At 39.0% G+C, this 23,519-nt stretch overlaps 1 protein-coding gene across 1 annotated transcript; it reads left to right on the top strand.

Moving 5' to 3' along the window:
• Positions 1-599: 599 nt before the first annotated feature.
• Positions 600-11,430, top strand: ASTL (astacin like metalloendopeptidase). Its single transcript, XM_064660093.1, has 13 exons — positions 600-1,501; positions 1,718-1,742; positions 3,788-3,804; positions 4,191-4,215; positions 5,059-5,130; positions 6,139-6,273; positions 6,968-7,085; positions 7,801-7,979; positions 8,105-8,189; positions 8,592-8,719; positions 9,456-9,571; positions 9,981-10,206; positions 11,158-11,430. Exons 1-13 carry the CDS (start codon positions 1,433-1,435, stop codon positions 11,190-11,192), a joined length of 1,230 nt encoding a protein of 409 aa, XP_064516163.1. The 5' UTR covers positions 600-1,432; the 3' UTR covers positions 11,193-11,430.
• Positions 11,431-23,519: the final 12,089 nt, after the last annotated feature.

A 23,519-nucleotide genomic window follows, 5' to 3' on the forward strand; every position in this document is an offset into this window, starting at 1 on the left:
GTGCCTAGGGCATACCTAAATTCAGCCAGGATGCAGGAAGAGAAAGGGAGAAGTAGTATCCCTCTATGCTGCCTCCCTGTGGGGGTGATAAAAATCTACCCCCGGACTTTCTTTGTCCGGACTGTGTTAAAATAGTCAGCAGCGTGTACTGTGAGCTTTCCTCCACTAAAACAAAGAGTAATTCCCTCCAACACAATTCAGATTGCATTTCCATGTAACTCCTACCCTTGACTGGGCATGATTCGGAGATAAATAGATGGAAAGCTGCTTCTTGATTAGTTTGCCAACATGGATAACTGCTAGAACATCTTATTCAATACAGAAATAGGGATTAACAGTGTGGTTTTTTTTAACAGTGTAAAAAAAAAAGTTTTTACAGGGTTTAAAACTTACTGTAAGTGTATCTGAGCTACTAGCATGGTCTAGAGAGAGAATCAGTGCATCATATAATTCAGTTTCCTTCTCCATGCACGAAAAATGTACTCAACACTAAACAAATGTGTATCAGAGACTAGACCACAGCACCATTCCCCAGCTACAGCACCATTCCCCAGCTACAGCACCTTCAGCAAATGGTTCACTAAGCAGATCTTTGCTCTGAGAAAAGGTTGCTGTGACAAGAGGCTCAGTGGTTGCTGGTTTGCCTCCTCAAGCATTTCTTGCTCACTGCAGTTCTGCTCGCTGCTTCCTACATCTACTTCTGGACAAGTGCACTCCAGCAAGCAGCAAACCTGTTAATCATTCTCAAAATGAGTAGGTGCTGCTTACACTGCTGCTGTTTTTTCCCCCTCTCTCACTGCTGGTCACAAAGCTCATCGGGGCACCTATAACTGTCAGACTGACAAAAATAATGGAACACAGGAAATGTTCGTGTGTTTCATCAAGAAACACAGAGGAGGAAACAAAAAAGGGAAGACACAGTCATGAACTCACCAAGTAGCAATGTGTTGTATGTTCCAAAGCAACACTATACTGTCATGGCCTTCTGTGTTTTCAGTGACATAAAGTAAAAAGTCACCTACCCTCTGAAATCCTAACAATACAGTACTCTGGAAAGTTATCCAGGAACAACGGCTTCCTATGTGGTAAGAGTCAAACCGAACACTTCAGGTAGGATCTTCCAAGAAGCAGAGGAAGAACATGGCATCACAAGCATGAGGCTGATCCAGCTCTAGAGAGCAGCATGAATGACAGTGTTAAGACTAGGGATGCTACAGATCACGGTGACAGCAATAGCACAGCACCGGGGGATGCCCAGAGGCTAAACTGGTTTTTGAGGCTGCAAAAGAAGTTTGCTTCCTGCCGACATTCCCATTGGCTGGAGTAGGATTTTTCAGCCCCGGCAGAGCAGGCTCTGCTGGTATATCTAGCAGCAGCACTCCTGAGCAGGCAGAGAGAAGGACGTGCACTGGTGGTCTGTCAGGATTGCAGAATGGATCTGAAGATGTTCCTGGTCTTCACTGCATTTTTGCTTCACACTTCCCTGGGCTTTCCTATTCAGGTGAGAGCAGCTCCATGCAATTGTGCTCTGTCTTCTAGCTGGAAGCAAAGCTGTGAAGACATGTTTTGATAAATTTCCTGTAAGAAAATATTAGTAATATAATAATATATAAAGGCAATCTAATAATTTGGTTCCTCCCTTTGGCCTGATTTTGATGCTATTGTTGTTGCATTCTAGCTATAGAAGAATAATGCCTTTTATCTATTGGTTTTGCAGGAGAAGTATGAAAACAGCACAACAAGTAAGTAGGATTTAAACTGCTATTTTTGTTTGTGTATCACACACTTTGTTTTGAGAGCATGTGAAAGCACTGAGACAGGCCTTTTGAATTAGGCCATGTTTCATAATTTGTTATTGAGCTAGGTGCAGATGTGTTTTCCCAAAGATGTGCTTCACACAGTCTTTTGGGTTATGGTTTGTTAGGTTAATTTGTATGCGCTTTCACGGGCTTGAAAATAAAATTTCAATAGGCCTTTTTGTTACCTTTTCATTGAATTGAGTGTTATAATAAGACTGCTATTCATTTGCCTTCTTGCCTACCTTGGTGCAGCAGTAAGAGAAAAGGATGTCAGGCATCAAAGAAAGCTTTGCTTTGCTCTGGGATGGAAAACAAATAATACAGGCTTAGCTTCTGGCAACTTGCAAATTACAAGGAGATAATTGCAGATCTCCAGAGGTCAATGGGAAGGAACCTGTAGGTAGACTTTAACTACATCAAGAAACTGAGGGTAATGTGTGTGAGAGGAAGACACCTTGGAAAAATTTGCCTGACATAGTCAAAGCAAGTAAGTGACTAAAGAAAACTGACAAATTCTTCTTTTGAACTGTTATTTATGGCATGGAAACAAAGGGATGTTGCAAAATTACTGCTTATTGTATTTAGAAGAGACCAAGGGACACGTTTACTTGAGTTCAAAGTAGTCTGTTGCTGGGACTCAAAGTTGCAGGGTTACTGGGACAAATGCATGCAATGAGTTTTAATTTACCATTGTTACTGGGTTTTGTGCCTTTTGAAACATCTTTCAGTATTTACAGTACAGGGAAAACGTGAGCTGTGTAATTTTGAAAGCGGTATCACACCAGATGTTCATTTCATCAAGAAGTTGGCAGATGCCTTCTGTGGTGTTTCATTTGGGCTTTAAAAAGAAGTTGCAGGCTGTATGTCCCTAAGAATCTGGAGCCTAATTTCCACTAACTTTGACTACTCAATTAATCTAATGCCTCTTAGGTGCATAAATTCTGAATCTGGTCAACCCATCTCAGAAATGTTCTTCCCTGCAGAATGTTTATAGATATCATGGATCTCTCTGAGGCAGCTGGTGGGAATTGACTGAACTTTTCTATAATAAACCACAATCATTACAGTGGGCTTCCTTTCCATGTAACTGAAGTAACAATTTGGAAAAAGAGATTGAAGTCTTTTTGAACACAGATAGGCTTGGAAATAAGAACTATTTACTTGATTGTTCTCTCCACCAGTGTTGAATGGGAGAAAAAAAGCAATTGCTTTACATTTTGACAAGGAAGAGTGCAATATTGACAAACTGGAAGAGATTCGCAGACAGGCTTGCAGCATATCCATCATACTTAAGAACAGGTCAAACAAACTGTGGTCAGTAATAATATAGATAAAACTGTTTCTGCCTTAGGGAAAGCAGACAAATCGATGACCTCTGGAGGTCCTTGCAATTTCTAAACTTTTATGATATTATAACAGTGAAGTTAGAAATTTGCACATCAGGTCAGATTTTCACTTCTAGTTTGTATCTAGAAACTGATATTTGGTAAAAATCAAAAAAGACACCTTAGGACTCAGAATGGTACATGCTGCTGTCAGGTACATACAGAAGCTGAGATTATTTTCCCATGTTAAATTATAGCCTTCATCTCACGTTGTAACATTACTCTTGGACACTGTGAAACCAGAGGGTATTGTTGAGCTAGTTAGCCTGCATTTGTTGCAAAAAAACCTGGGGATATAGAGGTTTTTTTGTCCCTGGTTTCTTTGGTAATTTTCCACACTGAAGCTGAAAAAATATTTTGTTGATTTTTAGATGGCAAGTGACTAGAATTCTGTCCCTCAGCATGATCTAGTAGGAATTTTCATAGCTTTTTTTCTGAATATCAATTTAATTTCTGTGCCCACGCATCAGTTAGTGCACTCCATTCCCCTCCAAGCAAAGGCCTTCCCCTGGCTGAGGAATTCCATAATATTGAACACTGTGAAGTTGTATTCAGAATCTAATTTATCCCTCTTGTTTGTCTTTTTTTCCTTGCTTTTTGCAGCAACAGAACCTACTGAGGTAAGGGCAGCTAAATCAGCTCTTCTGATCACTTTGGGGTTCTACATCGTGAAAATAAGGTCAAGACTTTTGTATTCCACCTGTATCTCCACCAGTGGAGTAATGTCTTCTCAGATCAACAGTGTGTCAGAATGTATCTGAAACTTATTCCACACTTCAGATTACATTTCCCTTTATGATATCTATATTTACCAAGATATCAAAGAAGACTACTTACCATGCTGTGGTACTTCTTTACACATGGCACAGTATATAAAAGCTCAAGACTGCACTGATGGAAGATACATTTAATGGGCCTGGACACTGTTGATAATTTATATGTTATATTATTTAATTTAATGTTATATTATAAAGTATGAGAAAATACTAATATATCATTCTTTCAGGTTACTACACAAGAGGATGTATATGGTATGTATTACTCCATCTACAAGTATGTATATGAGAGGATATACTGATTGCTAGCCACTCAGTTACTCCAGAAAATAGTACATGCTTAACACAAATTAACCTTAGGGAAGGAATTTTAAATGAATGCACTCACCACAATATTTAATGCAAAGGAAAGTCTCTTGGCTTTGACCAATTTTTTGGCCTTGCTAAAAACATCACCTCTTACTTTTGCTAAAAATAATTCTGTTTAAATAATGTCCTGATTTAATTCCCTTCCAAAGGTTGTAGAAAGCATAGAGGTCACTCTGTTTCTGCTTTTTACTGATGTCAAGGCTTGTTGCATAATGCTCAGAGTTGGCTGATTTTGCTTGCAAGGCCTAGGAGTCCTTGATGTTGGGCTTAGCTGGGGACATCAGTATGACTCATGGAATAGGAATGCAGTTCCAATTTCATTGGTTTCAAGAGTTTTTCAAAAGGTTAGCATGTCCAGCAGGAAGCATCAGGACTGCTCTCCATCTGTTTTTGCTTCTGGTGTCTTATGTTGTAGGGTTGAGTGTAAGTTGTGTATGCAGAAGTCAAACTGCAGTCTGAGGCCTTAAAATGTGACGGTTATGGGGAAAAAAAGGGAGAGAGAGAAATAAAAAGAAGGGCTCTTGGGACTTGATTAATGCCAAAATAACTACAGCTGGGGTGGTATCAAGATTGTGTCACTGAACAAATATCTACATGAGTGAACACCCTACCAGTCCCTAAATAGACTATGTAAGTATGTCATGCATCACTGGAAAATCATCAGGTTAAAAGTCAAGATTTATATTTTTCCCGGGAATGAGAAAGTGATACTCTTGTATTTCTGCACAGAATCTCCATTGCCTACAGAGACTGATGTTGAGGAAGAAGTTATTTTTAACAAAATTCTGAAAGTCAACCAAGGTAATGCCACCAAACCCTGTTGGTAATGCGTCTGTCTTTGTTGCTTTTTGGGGGTGATATGGGAGGTACAATATCTTACCACAGTCTGTGAGAATATTTTCCCTTCTTACACACCATCATGTAAGAGACGCCCAAAGACAGGACACTGAGACTACTGCTGAAGCCCTATAGTAACTCAAACCTATAGAGTCAATACTGAAGAAGCTACCAGGTGTAGAGGCAACTGAACTATCCAGACAGTTTCTTCAGCTGTAGCTTTCAACATCTTTGTCATTCTTTGGACTTCAAGAGTGAGCACAGATATTTAGATGCTTTGTTATTTAACTGCCTTTTACTTGAATTCAAGCATCACTTGCATTCAGTCATCATATGGCTTTGTAGTACAGACTCCTGGATGACCTACAGTCAGTTCTATGTTCCCTGCTCCAGACTTGCTGTTCCTTGACCCTTCCAAACTTTTCCTGATCTATCAGCTTGTCTTTCTCACATTTTCCCTTCAGCAGTCATTCAAGTAGCTTTACTACTGTCTGTAAAAATAGACACCAAACATGCCTACACTTTTCTCCTGACTCATTTCTCTTTTTGGTTTGCTCACCTTCTTGGGTTTCCTTGTAGACACCTCCTGCTTTTGTCCAGTACCCTTCCTGGAGAGGTATTTGATGCCATTCATTCAGTGTCACGTGACGGATGATTAAATAGTACTAAAGTACAGCAGCCCTCTCACTATTACAACTGCTTTCAGTCATTCCATATCCTGCCTCAACACCATCCAACAGAACTGGATCTTCCCAGTTCTGTGTCCTCTTAGCTAAGGACACAACAGCAAAATTAGGGAGGCAGATAACGTCCATCTAGCTGAATAACCTGTTTCTCATGCTAGCCAGGAACAGATGCTTAGGGAAAAATAGGAAAAGAGGATTAGTAGAGAGTGACAGCTTTCCAACTGTGCTTACCAAGCATCCAGCAACCTATGGCTCAGATATTTCCATCCTTTCTCTCTCACCACAGACAGCTCTCAATACTTGCAAGAAGGTGACATAGTTCCACGAAGGAGTCGCAGTGCCATCAACTGTCGCCATTGCAACTGGCCCCAGTCCCGTGATGGGATTGTTCGTGTTCCCTATGTCTTGGATCCTACCTATGGTGGGTTTAAATTTCAAAAATAAAAAGTGGATTTTATCCAATAAAATTCAGGTAGAAAGCTACTTATAGTGATGACACAAAAAGTTGAATAAATCAGTTCTAAAGATTTACTTGTGCTGTGCAAGCACAGATGAATTTTAAGTTACAAAGACCTGAACCAGAAAAAAATCAAATGTCATTGAAAAGTTTGCATCTATAATGTTTTGGATCTATTCTCTTGGAGACAAGAATGGTCATTCCATCTAATGGTACTTTCCAGAATACCTGCCTTTATAAGGTTCATTCCTATTACAGTGCAGCTTCAATGGCCAGCTCTTCGTTAGTAGAACAGCTTGCCATAGTGGTCTCCAAGTGTCCAATAAGAACATACATCAACAATCATCACTATAACTAAGAACAAGTGGTTGAAAAAAAAAGGCACCAGAATACATCTGGATCATCACTATAACTAAGAACAAGTGGTTGAAAAAAAAAAGGCACCAGAATACATCTGGACAAATATCTGGATAAACAGGATCTTGTGCCAGGCTGTTAATATCTTAAATGAAATTAAGTACTAAGCAATACAAAATAAGGAAGAACCTAGGCTAATGTTTCTGTCCCTCATTTACCCTACTTTTGAGAACATGTGAGATTTTAATGGCACTTGCCATTGTCCTCCTGTGACGCCTAAAATCAACCCTTTCTTCTCCAGAGGAGAGCCACATAAAAGGGATTCATGATGCCATGGCAGAATTTGAAGCACTTACTTGTATTAATTTTGTGAAGCGCAAGACAGAACGTGATTACCTCAGCATTAAATCTGTTGATGGGTGAGTTGAATGATAAATTAACAAGTTATTTCTAGAATGTTTTTCAATTCTTCACTACAGTTATTCTGTGTGACCTTAGAGAGGCCTTTGTTTTATCACAGTGCCAATGTATCCTCCTTGGATACCTCACTAGTGCAAGGGCTCAACAGGTATATCACAAACTCACTGCAGACACTGAAGTAATGTGAATTATGGAAAAGCACCGTTAAAGTGGAAAGAATAAGCTCATGTTTTCTATGTGATATAATGCACACTTGAGAACAACATGTATCAATTACTTTTTGCACAAGTAAACCCAATTTCAACCTATGAAATAAACAGTTTTCTGAATCACAGATTTGGCTCTCAAGCTCAGAATTGGAACCTATGAGAAAATTGTTCAACATCTGTTAGCTTGAAGTGCTATTCACCTTAGCTCCAGCTCTGATACAGTGTTCAGTATTTTGGAAAAAATTGTAATTTCAAGGGAGTTAAAGTCACTGTAAAGTCAGAAGTCAGGATCCTCTGTGCTAGTGAAAATCTTCCAGGAAGATTTAGCAATGATCATACTGTATTCTTTTCTACACCATGATTGGTTTTGCCTCTGTAGACTGACTATCACAGTGGAGAGGAAGGAATCCTCCCACTCCCACAAGAGGTATGGGAAGCAAGGTTCTCTGTTCTTCCCCTTTATCTGCCTGACAATAAAAATCCTATAATCTGATGCCTCTCTCAGCTGCTGGTCCAACTATGGGAGAGTAGGAGGTGGACAGACTGTCTCTGTGATGAAAGGAGGATGCTTGTGGAAAGGAGTAATTCAGCATGAACTGGAGCACGCTCTGGGCTTTTTGCATGAACACTCTCGAAGTGACAGAGATAAGCATGTAAAGATCATGTGGGAGTACATCAGTCCACGTAAGTACTTTGAACTCTTCAATGTAGAAAATGGTGTAGATACATCCTTTTGCTCCCAGCCTTCCCTTCTTCCCTGATGGGAGAAGGTTGGAAGCATACTCTAAGTACAATATCATATGTTACAGCTGACAGATCAGACTTCAAGAAATTTGAAAACTCCAATAACCTGGGTCTTCCGTATGACTATTCCTCAATAATGCACTATGGCCCGTAAGTAGCAGCATGGCATTCCTGTTGTTGGAGCTCAAATCTTACATGAGAATTAGTTTCTATCATAACTGTCTCCTAACTACCAGTTTCCCCAATTCCGCTTCTGAGAAAAGCAGTAGGAGTCAGTTCATACAAACCTCTCTGTAGGATTAATTCGATATCTTTTATATCCCTTAGCTTTCCGTTAGGGAGCCCTTAACTGCTGAGCCTGGGAGCAAAGGAGAGCATCTGGACAATAACCCTGCTTACTGCTGGACATCTCAATAAAATCTATTTAACCAGCACTACTGGCCACAGCAACAGCTTATGTACAGTTCTTGTTCTCCCTCCAAAGCATGCCATTGAATCCTGAAAGAAGATATGGTACTTAGAGAACATAATTTCTCATGTGTTTTTTTTCAGATACACATTCACTAATACCACTGGAAAAGCGACAATTGTACCAATTCCTGATGGATCAGTACATATTGGACAGAGGCAGGGGCTGAGCAACTTGGACGTGGCCAAAATCAACAAACTTTACAACTGCAGTAAGTTTCTCAAAGCCACCCTTTCATCTTCAACTCAGATCCGGGCATGTTGCAGAGGCAGCAGTTACTCATCAAAGACTGTGAGACTATTGTCATAAATTCATGGTACCCATTTGGGTTACTCTGGGAGAGAATGCAAAAGTGAAGCTGGAGGCAGATTGTGATTAGTGAGAAAATGGTTTCTGCTTCTAAATTAAATAAAACACATTCACTATTGGTGTAAGTGGCTGCTGTGCAACTGACTGCTGGACTAACTGCATACCACATTGCATACTTCAATGGGGTAATTTGGTTTCTTACAGTTCAGTAGACAACTATTGATCCCAAGAGAGCCAGAGATCACTGTTTCTCACGGCAGTTGGTATTTAAGACCTGAGCAAAACCAAAACAGTCGTAGGCTCCTCTGAACTGGAACAGTTTCATGTCCAGTTTTCAAATGTTTAAGCTGTCATTCTAAATTTGTATGTTTAAACTCTTTAAATTCAACCTCTGCTAAACTACAGAGCTAATCAATAAAAAAATAATGCTTTTTTCCAAGCACTACTTTACTTTTCTCTTTGATGCATTATGTGAAAATTAGGACTAGATGATTTTTCATTTTAATCAAGATATGCTAGTACTCTGAAATGAATGCTGACAGATTAGACAACCAAGAGCCATCCATTCTGAAAGACTGTACTTGTAAATTAGTGGAAGCTTCTGCAACCCTGGTGCTGAAGCAAACATTTTTTCTCAGGTCGTTGCAGCACTATTCTTGACGGAACTTCTGGGTCACTGAAATCTGCCAACTACCCAAGAAATTATTCAGATAACACCAACTGTGTCTGGCTCATCCGAACCCGATCCAAAAAGGTAATCACAAGTTTATAGTGGTCTTGAAATATGGCTGAATTTCTTTCTATGTTAAGCACCTCAAGCTTTGTCTGCATAGCAGTTCCCAGATAAGATCTTCTCCATGAGAGAGTCTCTACTACTTCTTATGCCCTTAAGCCGGATATAGGCCAAGACAACTGCAGAGCTGTGATTTTGAAAAACCTCAATACTTTGGGCTTCAGGTTTGCAAAATCAAGACAAAATTATCTGAGCATGGGAGCATTCAGTCATTAGATCTGAAGCCCACAACCTCAGAGAATGAGAGGCAAAGCTGGGTAAGCAGTGCCAGTTCGTGCTTGGCTGCAGCTTACAGTCAGTCTGTTTTAAAGGAGGCTCCATGAAAGAAGTATATATGTATATTAAAGGTTGATTTGCTCTTTCCTTCCAGGTTTCCCTGTACTTTCAAGCCTTTGAGCTGCAGAAAACCAGAGGCTGTCAGGGTGATTATGTTAAAGTTTATGATGGATCCAGCAAGTCTTCTGCAGTTCTAATGGACAAGACCTGTGGATCAAAGATACCAAATTACATAGTTGCTTCTAGTAATCTTATGCTTGTAGAATTCATCACAGATGGTGCTTATACAGCTTCTGGTTTCCAAGCCACCTTTGCTGCTGGTAAGTCTGAGGACAGGAAGAATGGCAAAGAAAAACAGTCTATGTCAAATCAACCTTTCTTTTCACTCAGGAAAAATACTGAGGAACTGCTCTCCATGAGAGCCATCACTTCCTTCCTTGCTTTTGATTTAATGGATCAGTTATATACTGATACTATTTGCTCATTCATGCAGATGGGGCCACACTCAGGATTAAGTGGTGTTAGCCAGGTGATTGACTGTTCCCCTTGCCTCTCAAATATATTCCATTACAAAACATGTGCCAATATGGGCAATCAATTTAATGTTACTGCATCACTAGCACAATGGAAATAGATTAAATCATAATGCAGCATTTAAATATAATGTTCCTTTGGAAAAGGTGCAGGTTTTAATCACGGAGTTCAGAGACCTACAGTGAAGTCACCCATTCCCCTGGCAAGGAGAGAGGCAGCATTTCTATGGTCAGGATCCCTGGAATGTATCCAGCTAAAACATGTTTTCTTCAGTCCCATTTAATTAAGAACTAGTGCCAGAACTATACACTGAAGTTACCACAGGCTTGTGAGCTAGCATGGAATAAAGAAATGCCTGTTTGTAATTGTAGCCTACTGCAACTGTAGAATGGTGCAGCTTGCATTAGTACGAAAGAAAGCTCAGCTACATCACATGACCTTGTATTTGCCATGGAATAAAAACAACCACATAGAATTTGCATAAATCCACTGGAATGCATTAACTTGACTGTATATCCAAACCAAACCGGCAGTTTTGCATTGTCTCTATGTGGTATCTATTTCTGTCCACTGTAGCTATGGAAGGAAAGAAGAATAAAAAACCTCATTCCACTTTGATGTGTCCACAAACATGAAACAATCTTAGTTGCCAGATAAAATGTGATTTAGCATGCATATATTTTAGAGATGCTACAGTTTGTTCAGAAAAGCTAAATATTCTCTCATTTTGCTTACAGTGAGTAATCAAAGAAGATCTAGCATCCACAACTGACTTAATGAAGAACCTACTCTGTGAATATTGAAATTATGTTTCCTACTTTGCTTCTATCCTGGCTTGGATCAGTATGAAATTTATTTCCATTAAGAATCAAAGTTTTCATCTTCTGGAGAAAGTTTATTCCCCAAGCCATATAAATGTACAAATTCTATACATCTTGTATACTCCTCCTTTTGTCTGCACAGTTAAGTTATTACCTCTTTCTATTTAACAATTGAATAAAAAGCTTAATTTAAAAAAAAGTTTCTGTTTTCTAGTAGTCACTTCCAGTCAAACGCACTATCCAACACACTACCAGCCCCCCTCATTCAGCCCTAGGGATGTCTCTTAAGTATACAACTGACATCATCATGGGTTCGGTTAGTTGGACGAAGAGACCAGCTTCAAACTTTAAAAATTCATTTTGTGGTCTTCACGGTCTTCAGCATGAAAAGGTCTTCCACACAGACTCTTATCCCAGCCTAACATTTAAGCTTCCAAAAATGACATCTCTCTTCACAATTCCATTACATCCTTTAAACGCCAGAAAGATGGACAAGGCAAATCTATTCCCAGTAAAGGACTGGTGCTTCCCATTGCAGTTTTCCTTGTACAGTTTTGGTAGACAGGGAACATCTAAGGGTGCTTCTTTAGCCACAAGCCATTTTTGGTCCACAGAGATGATTAAGCTTATCAGAGGACGAGAGGTGGACCAGATAAGGCTCCCAGAGCTCACGCATACGTTCAGGGAAGAAATTTTTTGTCAGGGAAGAAGCTAAGCTCTCTCTTCTGATCTCATAAGGAGGACAGAGGGCTGCAAGTGTCAGAAATCCTGGAGAGTCCTTTGCCTGCAATTACACTTTTAAAATTACATTCTCTTGACCAAGACAAGCCTGTAACAGATCTGAGCAAAATAGGCTGCTATTTTAATCCACAGCATAGACAGATAGTTAAACATATGACTAACATGGGCATTTAATACTTGTATTTTTAAGGCTGAAAAAAGGAAATAGCCTTAAAGTTCTTACCCTGTAACAGTAGAAACCTGGGAATTTTTCCTATAGAAATACATTTTCAGAAAAGAATTGTGGGAAATGAATTTGAATTTCAGAGTAAAATGTACATGGCAAATGAAAAATTATTGATTTTTTTTATTTTGTTAAAGGAGGCACCAAATATATTTAATCTGAAAGAATTTCCTCGAAGTCCTGTCTATATCTATACTGCATGATGAAGAATCAGTCAGTTCTTGATGGTAGAGAAATTTTAATTCCATTGAAAATTGGTTCCTTATCCACAATTGCTGTGCAAATGTCTCTGAACAATTTGAGTCTGCTTTAGAAGAGACATTTCTTCTGTTCTTCAGACATTGCAGGATGGGTTCAGCTTCTGATATGTTGTTCTAGTTACTCTGAGCAATCAAGTGTTGCTATCAGCATATCATAAAAGGAGTAGTCCTTCTGAAATGTTGTTAAAAATGCAGTTCTAGAGAAAAAAATTGGCCAGTTGTGATTCTTGAGCTCCTACAAAACAAAATGGAGGAAATAATACCACAAAGCCAGTTGGTGAGGACCAATATCCTAGCACTTTTTTTGGAAGAGGGATTTCAGATGTGATTAAAATGTTTGACAGGGTGAAGAAAAGGAAGTTTCAGGTGAATTAGATACTTACCCTTGAAGGAGGAATAATGATTTCAGTAAGAATTCTGAAATATTGTTGGAAATGGCTGAGAAATTAATAAAGCCGTGGTCATCTCTGTATTGCTAAAATTGCTAAAATAGTTAAGAGGTTTTCTTTTTAAGGGAAATTAAGCAATCTGCGTCAAGAAAAAATTAAACCCAGTGGGTGTTAAGAGCCTGAAGTTTCCCCTTCTAATTCTACTAAAAGGAAAAGCACTTCCCTGCCAAAAGACATTCAACAAAGTCCAGGCCTCTGTGGAGTTAGTTTGATCCTTACTGCACAGGACAGGGCTAAAGCTGGTCACAGAGACAGAGCCAAGGTTCAACCAGAGGATGTGACTACTCAATTGCCCCAGGACAACACTCCACAGATACCAGCAGCTCAGGATATTGTGGGCAGCCCAGGACAGTCACTGATTCCATGTCACCTGGGTTCTTGGCCATCAGCTAGAGGGTACAGGAACAGCAGTACTAGGCAGCCTGTCTGTCTGTGTCTGAAAACCATTTCTAGCCTGAGGACTCCAACATCCTTCTGCTGTGACCACATAAGCCCCTCAATTTAATTTCAACCTGAAGGTAGAAGCCACCCTGTTCAGCAGGATCATATCTCTACCTATTGCCCTATAGCACAAGTGTAACCTTTCTCTCATGCAGATGGGGGTTTTCCTCCAGCTCTAGAGACATGCACTACGCTGCAGATAGGGTTGCAGGACTACCACTGAGTGTCAGCCTAGGGATGGCTTCAAGAGGCTACCCTTGAGCGGGTCCTGTTGTAGCTCCACTCATTGTCACACATACACACACAGACATATGGTCATATCTGCATCTTCTTCCTCATCCTAGAAGAAACATCAGATAATGCAGAAACATCATCTTCAGAGACACCATCTTGCTGAAGAAAACACCTGCTGAGCAAGGTAGTACTTCAGCAGGGAGAGCAGCATCAAAAATCACAGCTGGGATTGTCCCAGACCCATATGCATGTGCACAGTCTCCTCTGGGACAGTAACGGGCATCTCCCTCAGGCAATCCTAGCCTGAAGCTATAGTGGCAGGACAGAGCACCAGGCATATTGTGAGGCTCCTGTGTAGGTTTATATTTCTGGGGTGCTATCCAAGGGGTATGAAGCTGGGACTTCTGGATCAAATACACTTTAGGCATGTGGAAACCTTCACATATGCAAAAGCTCCCAGGGATGTAGCAGAACATCTTTTAGGACACCAGCTCTTCCCCCAGACTACATCCATAGCAATCCAGCCAAGCCAGTCCTTGTGGAATGAAATACAAAGATTGCCAGGAATGCTGTGGAGATGGAAATGTGCACGTGCAAGAAAGCACAGAAAGAAGCAGCCAAACAAGGGTTACAAGAACAGCCTGTATTGATAACAAGAGACATAATTCCCATGACACTGCACCCAGGAGGATCATGGTGGAATGCAGTGTTTACGGCATGACCACAGGGTTCTATACTCCATTCAGGCAACAGCACAGATGATTTGTCAGTGGAAGATCCTGCACTCGTGCCAGCAAATGTGCCGTTCCTTTTTCCTGTTACCCCAGCAGGAATAAAGATGTATCCTTTCAGCAATGACAAACAGGTTTTTTGAACATGAAGGGGCTTTTCTGTAGGGAGGCAGAAGGCTGTAATTCCCATGCTTATTTCAGTGTGTTTCCCCCTCATGGTCTGAACTCTTCTTCTTTAAGCTCTATGCAGTCTTGGGGCAATTATACTCTCACCTTGAACCCCAGATGCCCCACTGGGGTCTGTGTGTTCAGAGTCCTGAGGCAGATGTGGGCTGCCTGGGCTGTGCACCATCCTGCCACACTGTCCATGCTGGCAGCAGCAATGCAGAGAGAGTGGGACCCCTCACGTACACCCTCTGCTCCTTTCTGTCCCAGAGTTCTTTGCCCACCCCACTGCCTGTCCTTGTTCACATCCCATCCTCCCCGCTCCTCGAGCTCATCATGGGGTCTCCACAGAGAGAGGAGATGCACGCAGAGAGGTTCTGGCTCCCCTGTGCTACACACAGAAGGCACAGACACCTACATGGACTCAGGCAGGGGAGCTAAGGTGCTGAGGCAGCAGACAGTCACAGGTGGGGCTGGACAAGATGCAGGCTGGCCTGGGGACAAGGCCTGACAAGACCAGCACAGGTTCCCTTGAGCTCCCATGGCCGCTGGCTGCAGAGCTACATTCAGGTCCTGGACAGCAGGATACCCAAACTGAAGCATCAGCCTCAGCCAGATTCTCCCTGCCTCTCCCCAGCAACAAGCAGGGCAAGCCCAGCAGTGGAGGAATATCAGCAGCACTATTTGCAATTTTACTCTATATAGATTATATTTTCACTTGGTGTTATAATCCACTTTCTTCACAATCTTCCTATTGACATTTTATCTCTTGTAGAAACTGATGCATACATTGGTGATACATCTGAAAGAATTTTAGCTTGGTTGAGCAGAAGTTCTTCTATTGACTTGCAGGCTTTCTGTGTTGAGAAGGAAAATTTCTTTACAAATATCTTTCACATTATTATTTTATAAGAAGTCTAACTTTTTTTTTGCTTTGTAGAAAGGTAGTAACTTTTAGTCTGTCTTTTTTGACTACTTTGAATGCTCGAAAGAAAAAAAGGTACCAACCTTCCCTTTCTCCTTTCAACTGCAGCTGATACAGTCATTCATAACAACTATTCTGTATCTCATTCTAGCTTCAAAGCAATTTGTATCATCCTTGAGTGGGAGAATCTAAGAAAATGGTTACAGCCAAAAGCACATGCAGAATTTCATTGAACAGTAATGTCTCTCTATATCTTTAGTGAGTACCTGTCCTTTTAAATAAAGGGATGGACATAAGGGGGACAGACCTCACAATGGAAATGAAAATAAAGTATTTTTATTTGTCATTAATAGGCAAAATGAATGTTGCCTAAACTTGCCTGTCTTAGATCTCTTTCAGGAAAATGGTAAAGTTGGTATCAGAAGGAATACTCAGACACAGGCCCATGATCACCAGGAAAGTTCACAGTGACAAGTCCAAGGTCAAGCTGGGAAATTGGTCTGCAGGCCAGGATAAATAAGGTCCATGGCCAAGTAGAGGCACAGTTGTGACAGCACTGGAGAAGGATACACCTACCACATAGCTTAACCAGAGACTAAATGAGTCTCTGGTTATGAGGCTCCTGTGCCCATGCGTGGAAGGTTTGGAGGGAGTTCCCAGGTGAGGCTGATCAGGTTAACTAAGGTCTCAGTGCTCCCAGGGATTTGAGAGCAGGAAATAAATAGTATCGAGAAGGTTGCTGTTTCTTAAGTAGCAGGTGATTTAGGAGAGACTTAGGATGGTTCTGCAGTGGGTCCCAAGGTAACCAGGCAGCAAGTACTGCAGAGACTCATGAACATAGAACTGCTAAACAATCTACAAAATAAAAGCTCTTAAATCTCATGAGAATGCTTAGGTAGCTCTTTGATTAATTATAATGCTTTCTATCTTTCTCAAACTTCAGTCTGCATTACAGGCCAGAGCTATGAGTCTTTGTTTTAGGTAGTAACTATATGATAGGAGTTATTTTTTATGGCAGGTGAGTGCTCTACCTGCATTTAGAGTTAATATGTGAACACCAACAGGCTATGCCTGTTTCCACAATGATCTTGCTGCTACCTTGTGCTGCTGGCATTTTGTGCCCCTGTAAATTTTATTTGTTTTGATTCTTCTATGCTAAGCCACTTGTTGGTAGAATCTTTAGCTTTTCTTTCCAGTCCTCTGTCTTGGTACTTCCATTATATAACTGTCTTCTAGAACATCTTTCCTGATGCTTTTAATCTATAGCTATTACCTTTTACATCATTGTGTTATAGGGTTGTAATGATTGAATCTAGTCACACTGCTTGTGTATAATCTATTTAAACTGAAAGAAATATAATCAGGGAGAACATTCACACAGGGAGATTACACGTTTATAATTATTTTCAGTTGCCTTTCAAGCTTCCATTTGTTATATGTTTAATTGTTCTTGCATATGGCAATCTTGGAGAAGTTTTCTATTGAGTTTAGCCAAAAAGAGTTAAAAATCTTACGCGTTTTAGGAAGATGCATGATCATCTCCTTATGGAAATTCAGAAATAATTTTTTATCAGTAAGCAATCCAAAACTGGCTGAAAGCCCTCAGCTTCTAAGTCTCAATGGTTCTTCATTGTCTTTGCCTTCGCTAGCTTATATAGATCCACTTGTCAACTGCACGTGAGTGTTGCTAATTCGATTTCCTAATATATTTAGATGTAATTTATCACATTTGCAAATTACCACTTAGAGTAAAACGGGATAAGGGTGTAGGCCTGTGGAGTAGAAGTATTAAGTTAGGGGTAGTTGATGGGCCTGGCTTATGTAAACGCACATTCAATATTACATTTTGACTGCAAACTCAAGGTTATATTATTTGAGAGGAGTGTAAGGATATAAAAGGAGAAGCTGTTACAGGAACATGCAAAGCTGTATGGGACCCCGAAACCTCATTCATGTAAAGTATTACAAGTTAGATTTGAGATATATTATTAGAATCTGAAACATGACTCTTTCACAGGAAGTGCAATATTGAATGCCCCAAAGGGAGAAAGAATGGATCCTGTGGTTACTCCCAAGCGTAATTCTTTTAATCTCTTGGAAGTAAAACAGCTGTTCACAGGGATGCAGGTGTGCAAGAGAACATAAAATATACCTTTCTAAATGAAACCTAGTCTTAATTTTTACAGGCAGTAAAACCATTGATATATTTTAGAAACAAAATAAGTAGCCCATTAAATCTAATCTGGTTTTGATCCTGCCGCTTTCCACAGTACTTGGCAAGATATTTTGGCAGATATAGCACTAGGCATGTTTGATACACTGGGATTCATATTCCTCTTTGGCTTGGTTCCAGAAGGCATCTTCATTATTTTTAGCCAAAATACATGCAATTTTAAACAGAAATTTGGAATTGGTTTTTGTATCTAAGCAATGCTAAGATCTCAGGTGATGGACAATACTCCAGTTCAAAGTGTTTCACAGTCTAACTGCTAGTAATGTTTCTTTCTAGCATCTGCATGTGTTGGATATTTACATGATACACTAGACCTGGGAAATGAATACATAGCATTGTTTGGTTTGAGAATAAATATTTATAAAATATAGTGTAAACAAAAGAGGAGTAATGATCTATTTAAACTCACCCCCAAATCCTTCGGTATTGCCCCAAAATCTTTTATGTTATATTCTGCATATTAAAATGGAGTTACCAATAAATATCTATGCAAAACTACATGTATTCTTAATTTGCTTTGGTCTGAAGTCTCTTATCTGATTCTGTTTCTACCATTTTCTGTTAGGATGGCCTACATTTAGATTTTGCAAAATATCTTACCCCAACTTACCTGTGAGAAAATCTATTCTAATACTTATAATAGCATTCAAGTTGTTTTCAAAACAGAAAAAAACATCCCCTTCCTGCAGGATATACAGTTCTTTTCCCCATAGAACAATATTTAGGACAAGTGTGGTAGTAATTTGTCTGAAACAGCTGTGTAAAATGAGATAGACATGCAAGTTACAGCAATTTTGAAATCCTTAAATGCTACCATTCAAATAAATTGTACAATGAAATGTAAATACTCAGTTCCATTAAAGTTTTTGTTACTCTTGTCAAACTAGTCAGTAATAACAAAATAAGAGGTTATTTCTGGTGGATAATTTAAACAGTACATTATTTTCTTTCTTCTGTTCACAAAATGTTCAGAAAATTCTCACATTACTTTATTGCCTGAATTTGTAAATTTATTTTGAAAATGTGTGAATATTTCATGAACAATTTGTTGTGGATATTCATGATTCAAACTGTAGCATTAATTCAGTGCCTAAGTAGTACAATGCCTAAGTACTATGGTTTCTGCAATGTATTTTCCACATATTTCCCATTTAGAATATAAAGTGTGAATAATCACATTCAAACATATATTTTGGGGCTATTTAACCTTTCACATTTAAATTTATTTTTACACTTTAAAGTAAGCCTTTTTTTTCCTCTCTAATGAATATTAGTATATTTTTTTCCACTTACCCAGCTCTACTAATTACATTATGCTGACCTAGAGTTTCCTTTCAGTTTCAGCAGTTTCAGTTGAGTACAGCCTTCTCCCTTCACTTCATCTTCCAGACTTTTGAAAAGTTCCTTTAGGCTAGGAGAGATTTGGCACTGTACACTGCAGAGATCTTCATTCCAGTAAAATCTGTTCGTTCCATGAAGTCTTTTGGGACAGTTTGATGAAAGATTTTTCTCCATATACTTCCTAAAGATGACAGTCAACCTCTCTTTAACCTAGAAACGTGTTGTTTAAAATTAGACATTTATGTATTTATATGGTGAAATAGAAATACTTTTTTGAAAGGCTATAAATTGTCTTCTCGTTTCTTTTGAAGTCAGTATCAGTTACATACATATTTAACACTTTTTAAATTGAATGTAAATTCAAGTTGTGATATTTAGGCATTTAGTTCTAGGATGACTGTGTCATTTTTTTTCCCCCTACTTGTAAATTCTACATTTCCTTCATTACAAGGTGCTGTGAGGCTAAAGGAGCTTTCTTTTAAAGTGCTTTGAGATAATCAAGGCAAAGGTAGCTATACAAGTGTAAAGCAGATTCTGTAAATACTGGCCATGGGCAGATGTCGTTCTACGTACAATAATAAATTTTCACAGATTTTAACAAGCTTCAATGAAATCTATAGATTGCTGGTGCCTGGAAACACTTTTGTTCTTGATGGTTATGTGGGAAATACAGAATATCAGGGAAATACAGAATATCAGGGAAGGTTTCCACTGAAGACGTGGCTTCCTAGGTGATTGAATTCCTCATTTCTGTCCAGCACTGCTAATTTAATCTGTTTCTGTGCAATTCAGAAATCCACTTCCCTAGCATAGGAATATGACATTAGCAACGTCTTGAAGTTCTCATGACCATGGTGAAAGAATTACTGCAGAAGGCAGAAGAAAGAATTTGAAGTTACTGAGTAACTCAGGGCTTACTCAATAAGTCATTTTCCATGAGAATGACTGAGCACAGATTGCCCAAAGAGGTTGTGGAGTCACTATCCTTGGAGATATTTAAAAACAGTCTGGACACAGTCCTGTGCAACCAGGTGTAGGTGATCCTGCTTGAGCAGAGGGATTGGCCCTGGTGGTCCCCAGAGATCCCTTTCAACCTCAACCATTCCGAGAAGAAGCAATGTGATGAAATAGGGACAGAATCTGGTGGTTGTGCTTCAAACAAAAGGTGTAGTGAAACCACGATTGGGTGAAAGATTCTTAGAGTTAAGAATACCTGAAGTAGTCTCAGGATACAGAATAGTGTCCAGGAACTGAAAATTTATTTTCTTCGTGTATAATATGATTTGGAGTTATTAATTATTTCACATTGGAAATTTTGGCAGCAAAAGCATCAGAGAGTAATATCAGCACTGTTATAGAGTAGATAAATTTATTTTTTTTTTATCCTTGATCAAAATCCCTTCTTCTTCTAATATTTCAGTTGAGATACTAACTGTCTCTTCTAGTCATTTGGGGGGATTATGTCAGTTTAATGAAAGAACTGTTTATGAATCTCACATGTATACAGCAGAGCTGGGCATGTTGCCAAGCTTTTTTTGTTCTCTATACAAATGCATAATTTCACTTCTTTTAATTGGTTTATTAATTATTCCATGCTGCAGGAGCAATTTCTCTCTGTAATATATTCTGTAAGTTCAGAAGTTGTGTATTCTTATCCTAGACATGTAGGAACACACCAGTTTTTGCTGATGAGATCCACCTTGTCTTTTTCCAGAGACAGAACCCATCTTACTGCAAAGATTCTCCAATATCTGAAAAGGATAAGTTCTGTGAGGAAGAGCAGCTATCTCAAACTCCACTTGAGCAAAACTGAAGTGGCACTATCCAACATATCCATTTTCTCCAGGAAACATTTTCTTTTCCACATAGTCTAAAAGTCTAGCCTCTGAGAATTTTCTCACACAGCAGCCAATTTTAAAGGGCAGAATATTGGCATAATGATTGAATCACAAAATTCACCATAGGTCTGCCATCTGTACTCAGAAGAGGAACTATGGAAGCCACAACAGTAAATTATGCTCTCATAAACAGAGGGTTTTTTTTGTGAGGATATCCATTACCTTTTTATGAAACTATTTAGTTATGTTTACAGAATGATATGGCAGAATGTTTTACTGCCATTTTTGATGGTTAGAATTTTCATTATGAGCCATTCTGTGACCACACACAGCTTCTCCTCAGATGTTTGTCAAAATCCCTGATTAAATCTCGTGCTCTTTATAAGAGTACTATAAGGAAGTTAAAACAATAGTCTACAAAGAACTGACATCCAAGAACTGATTCTCTCGGTTCTAGAGATAAATCCATAAGGTTCACTATATCTGTGACTCGGTTATTCAGCACTGGATACCTCTTTTTATCATAGTTTATGCAACATTGTTCCCAAGTTAATGTTCTCCAACACTGGCTCAAATCCGATTTTGTGCTCCACAGTTCAATACACTTCACTACCTTTAAGGATTAATTCCACAAGGTAGTAGCTTTCAATATTTGAGGGTTTTTTGGTTGTTGTCGCACTATTGTGATTTCCTTTTTTGCAATTTTACTTCATTTTTATACATAATAGACTTCTCCTGCCTTTTTGTTTCTCTATGTGTAAACCCAAAAAAGTCAGAAATGAGACCTCCAGCCGTTTTCCACGTCTCTTTAAACAGAGCAATCTCATCCAAATACTGATGTCACTGGGCAGTTTAGTTTGCTGTTTGGGAGAGCAATTCTTACATTTCTTCAGGGAATGCGAAAATATTCCAGACATTTTCATCATGCTCTATGTGAGAGACAAACTGAGGTCAGAGAGACTGAAGCTGGCAGCTGTATTAGCATGTGTCACATTAATGGTTGTACTATGGGAATTGGTCAACATCATCTGGTGAATAAAGACAAGATACCAAATAAGTCAAATTTACAAAAGAATACAACTGAAAGATAAAAAGGTATTTAATTAGTTACGTTTAACCTCTTAACTCTGCTATTTCTTTTTTCAGTCCAGTATATTCTGAATAAAGCTTTGCAGGTTTTTAGTCAATCAATTTTTTATATTGTTTTTGTTTTGAGAGTGTTTCCGTTGACTGAACAGATTATTAAGTCAAGAAAATAATTATTGAGATTACAAGAAACAATGCAAAAACTGCAAGTATCAGAAGCAATACAAACAGTGAAAGGTGGAAGAAGAAACCTAAAAGAAAAGTGAAAATTAAAATAACAAGATACATGTTACTTACCTCTTTGGATCTATATTGTATAACTGATTGTTCTTGTGGTTTTTTGTGTAAAATACCAGCCCATCTGAGACAATTATATCTTCTCTTTTAGTGACTGATGTAATATAAACAAGTCAGTCCACAAAAATCAGTATTTTAAAAACTTAAGGACAGCTCTTGTTTCCACAATTTACATCTTAAAATCTCAACATTTTAACTAAAATCCATGTAGGTTATTTTGCAGTGTTTTACTGACAGTAACTATTTTTCAAATATCAGCTTATATGGTTATTGATACTTGTCATGATGTTTAGAGAATTCATGTGAATTTTGCTTTTTTATAAGACAATTATAGAATATCAGCTGTTGGAAATCGAAAACACCCAAAAAGTTATTCTCAGGTTATTAACTTGATTGTTCTCACACATTCACTTGCTGTACCTTAATTCTATCCGCTGCACCTATAGCAGCAGGTGTCCAGCAAAGGGCAAATCCACCCTTATTTCATCCTCTGGAAGTTGCATAGTTCAGTGCTCCAAGGAAGGAGAACTGAAGGCTATATATAGGTATGCACAGGTGCTGAACAGCCAAATAAAGCTGCTGTATAAATGATTGGTGTGTCAGCAAAGCAACTGCAGAAGGAAAAACAGGCATAATGGTTGCCAAGACACCATGTTTGCAACACAGAAAGTAGTACAAATTGACTTTGTTAACTTACTGCAGGAAATGTAAGGTAACTGTGGCATGTAGGAAAAATAATGGATGTCCTACATGTATAGCAAGTTAAGGCACATGGTGACATGAAGCAGAGCCACCGGTGGGAGCTCTGAGGACCGTGCTGATGGAAAAACTAGGCATCAGGGACAGATTACTAAAGTGCTGCTGTGTGTTCAGGTTTTTTTTGCTGTGAATATGGCTGGTGGAATTCTCTTGAAATTTGCAGAAAAATTATGGCTTGTATCACATATGAGTATCTGAATGTTAGTATCTGTGTGTGGGAAACCATTCTAAACTCATTAATCCAGACCTAGGATCGAATGAATAATTGGATTTCCTGGAAAGGACGCTTGGTTTAGTTGACTGGAAAGTGGTAAATGATTTCAGATCTGGAACAACTTTTTAGCTGGAGACACTGTCGTTTGCATTTGAAAATAATGTAAATAACACTGTACTTTATGAACCAATATGTGATATTATTTCAGTAATTGAAAATCTGGGAAATCTGCCTAAAATCCTCAAGTAAACTACTCCTGCTTAAAATAGACAGGTCTTGTTCCAGTTGCAGAGATTGGAGAGTGATCTATTTTTCCTTGGATGGTTAGTGTAGACTATATG

Source organism: Pseudopipra pipra, chromosome 6 (assembly GCF_036250125.1).
Source record: "Pseudopipra pipra isolate bDixPip1 chromosome 6, bDixPip1.hap1, whole genome shotgun sequence".
Taxonomy (NCBI): domain Eukaryota; kingdom Metazoa; phylum Chordata; class Aves; order Passeriformes; family Pipridae; genus Pseudopipra; species Pseudopipra pipra.

Coding starts and splice junctions, on each gene's coding strand:
- ASTL (XM_064660093.1), top strand. CDS start 1,433: ATGGATCTGAAGATGTTCCTGGTCTTCACTGCATTTTTGCTTCACACT. Junction 5,131..6,138: donor AATTCTGAAAGTCAACCAAG/GTAATGCCACCA, acceptor CTCTCACCACAG/ACAGCTCTCAATACTTGCAA. Junction 7,980..8,104: donor GTGGGAGTACATCAGTCCAC/GTAAGTACTTTG, acceptor CATATGTTACAG/CTGACAGATCAGACTTCAAG.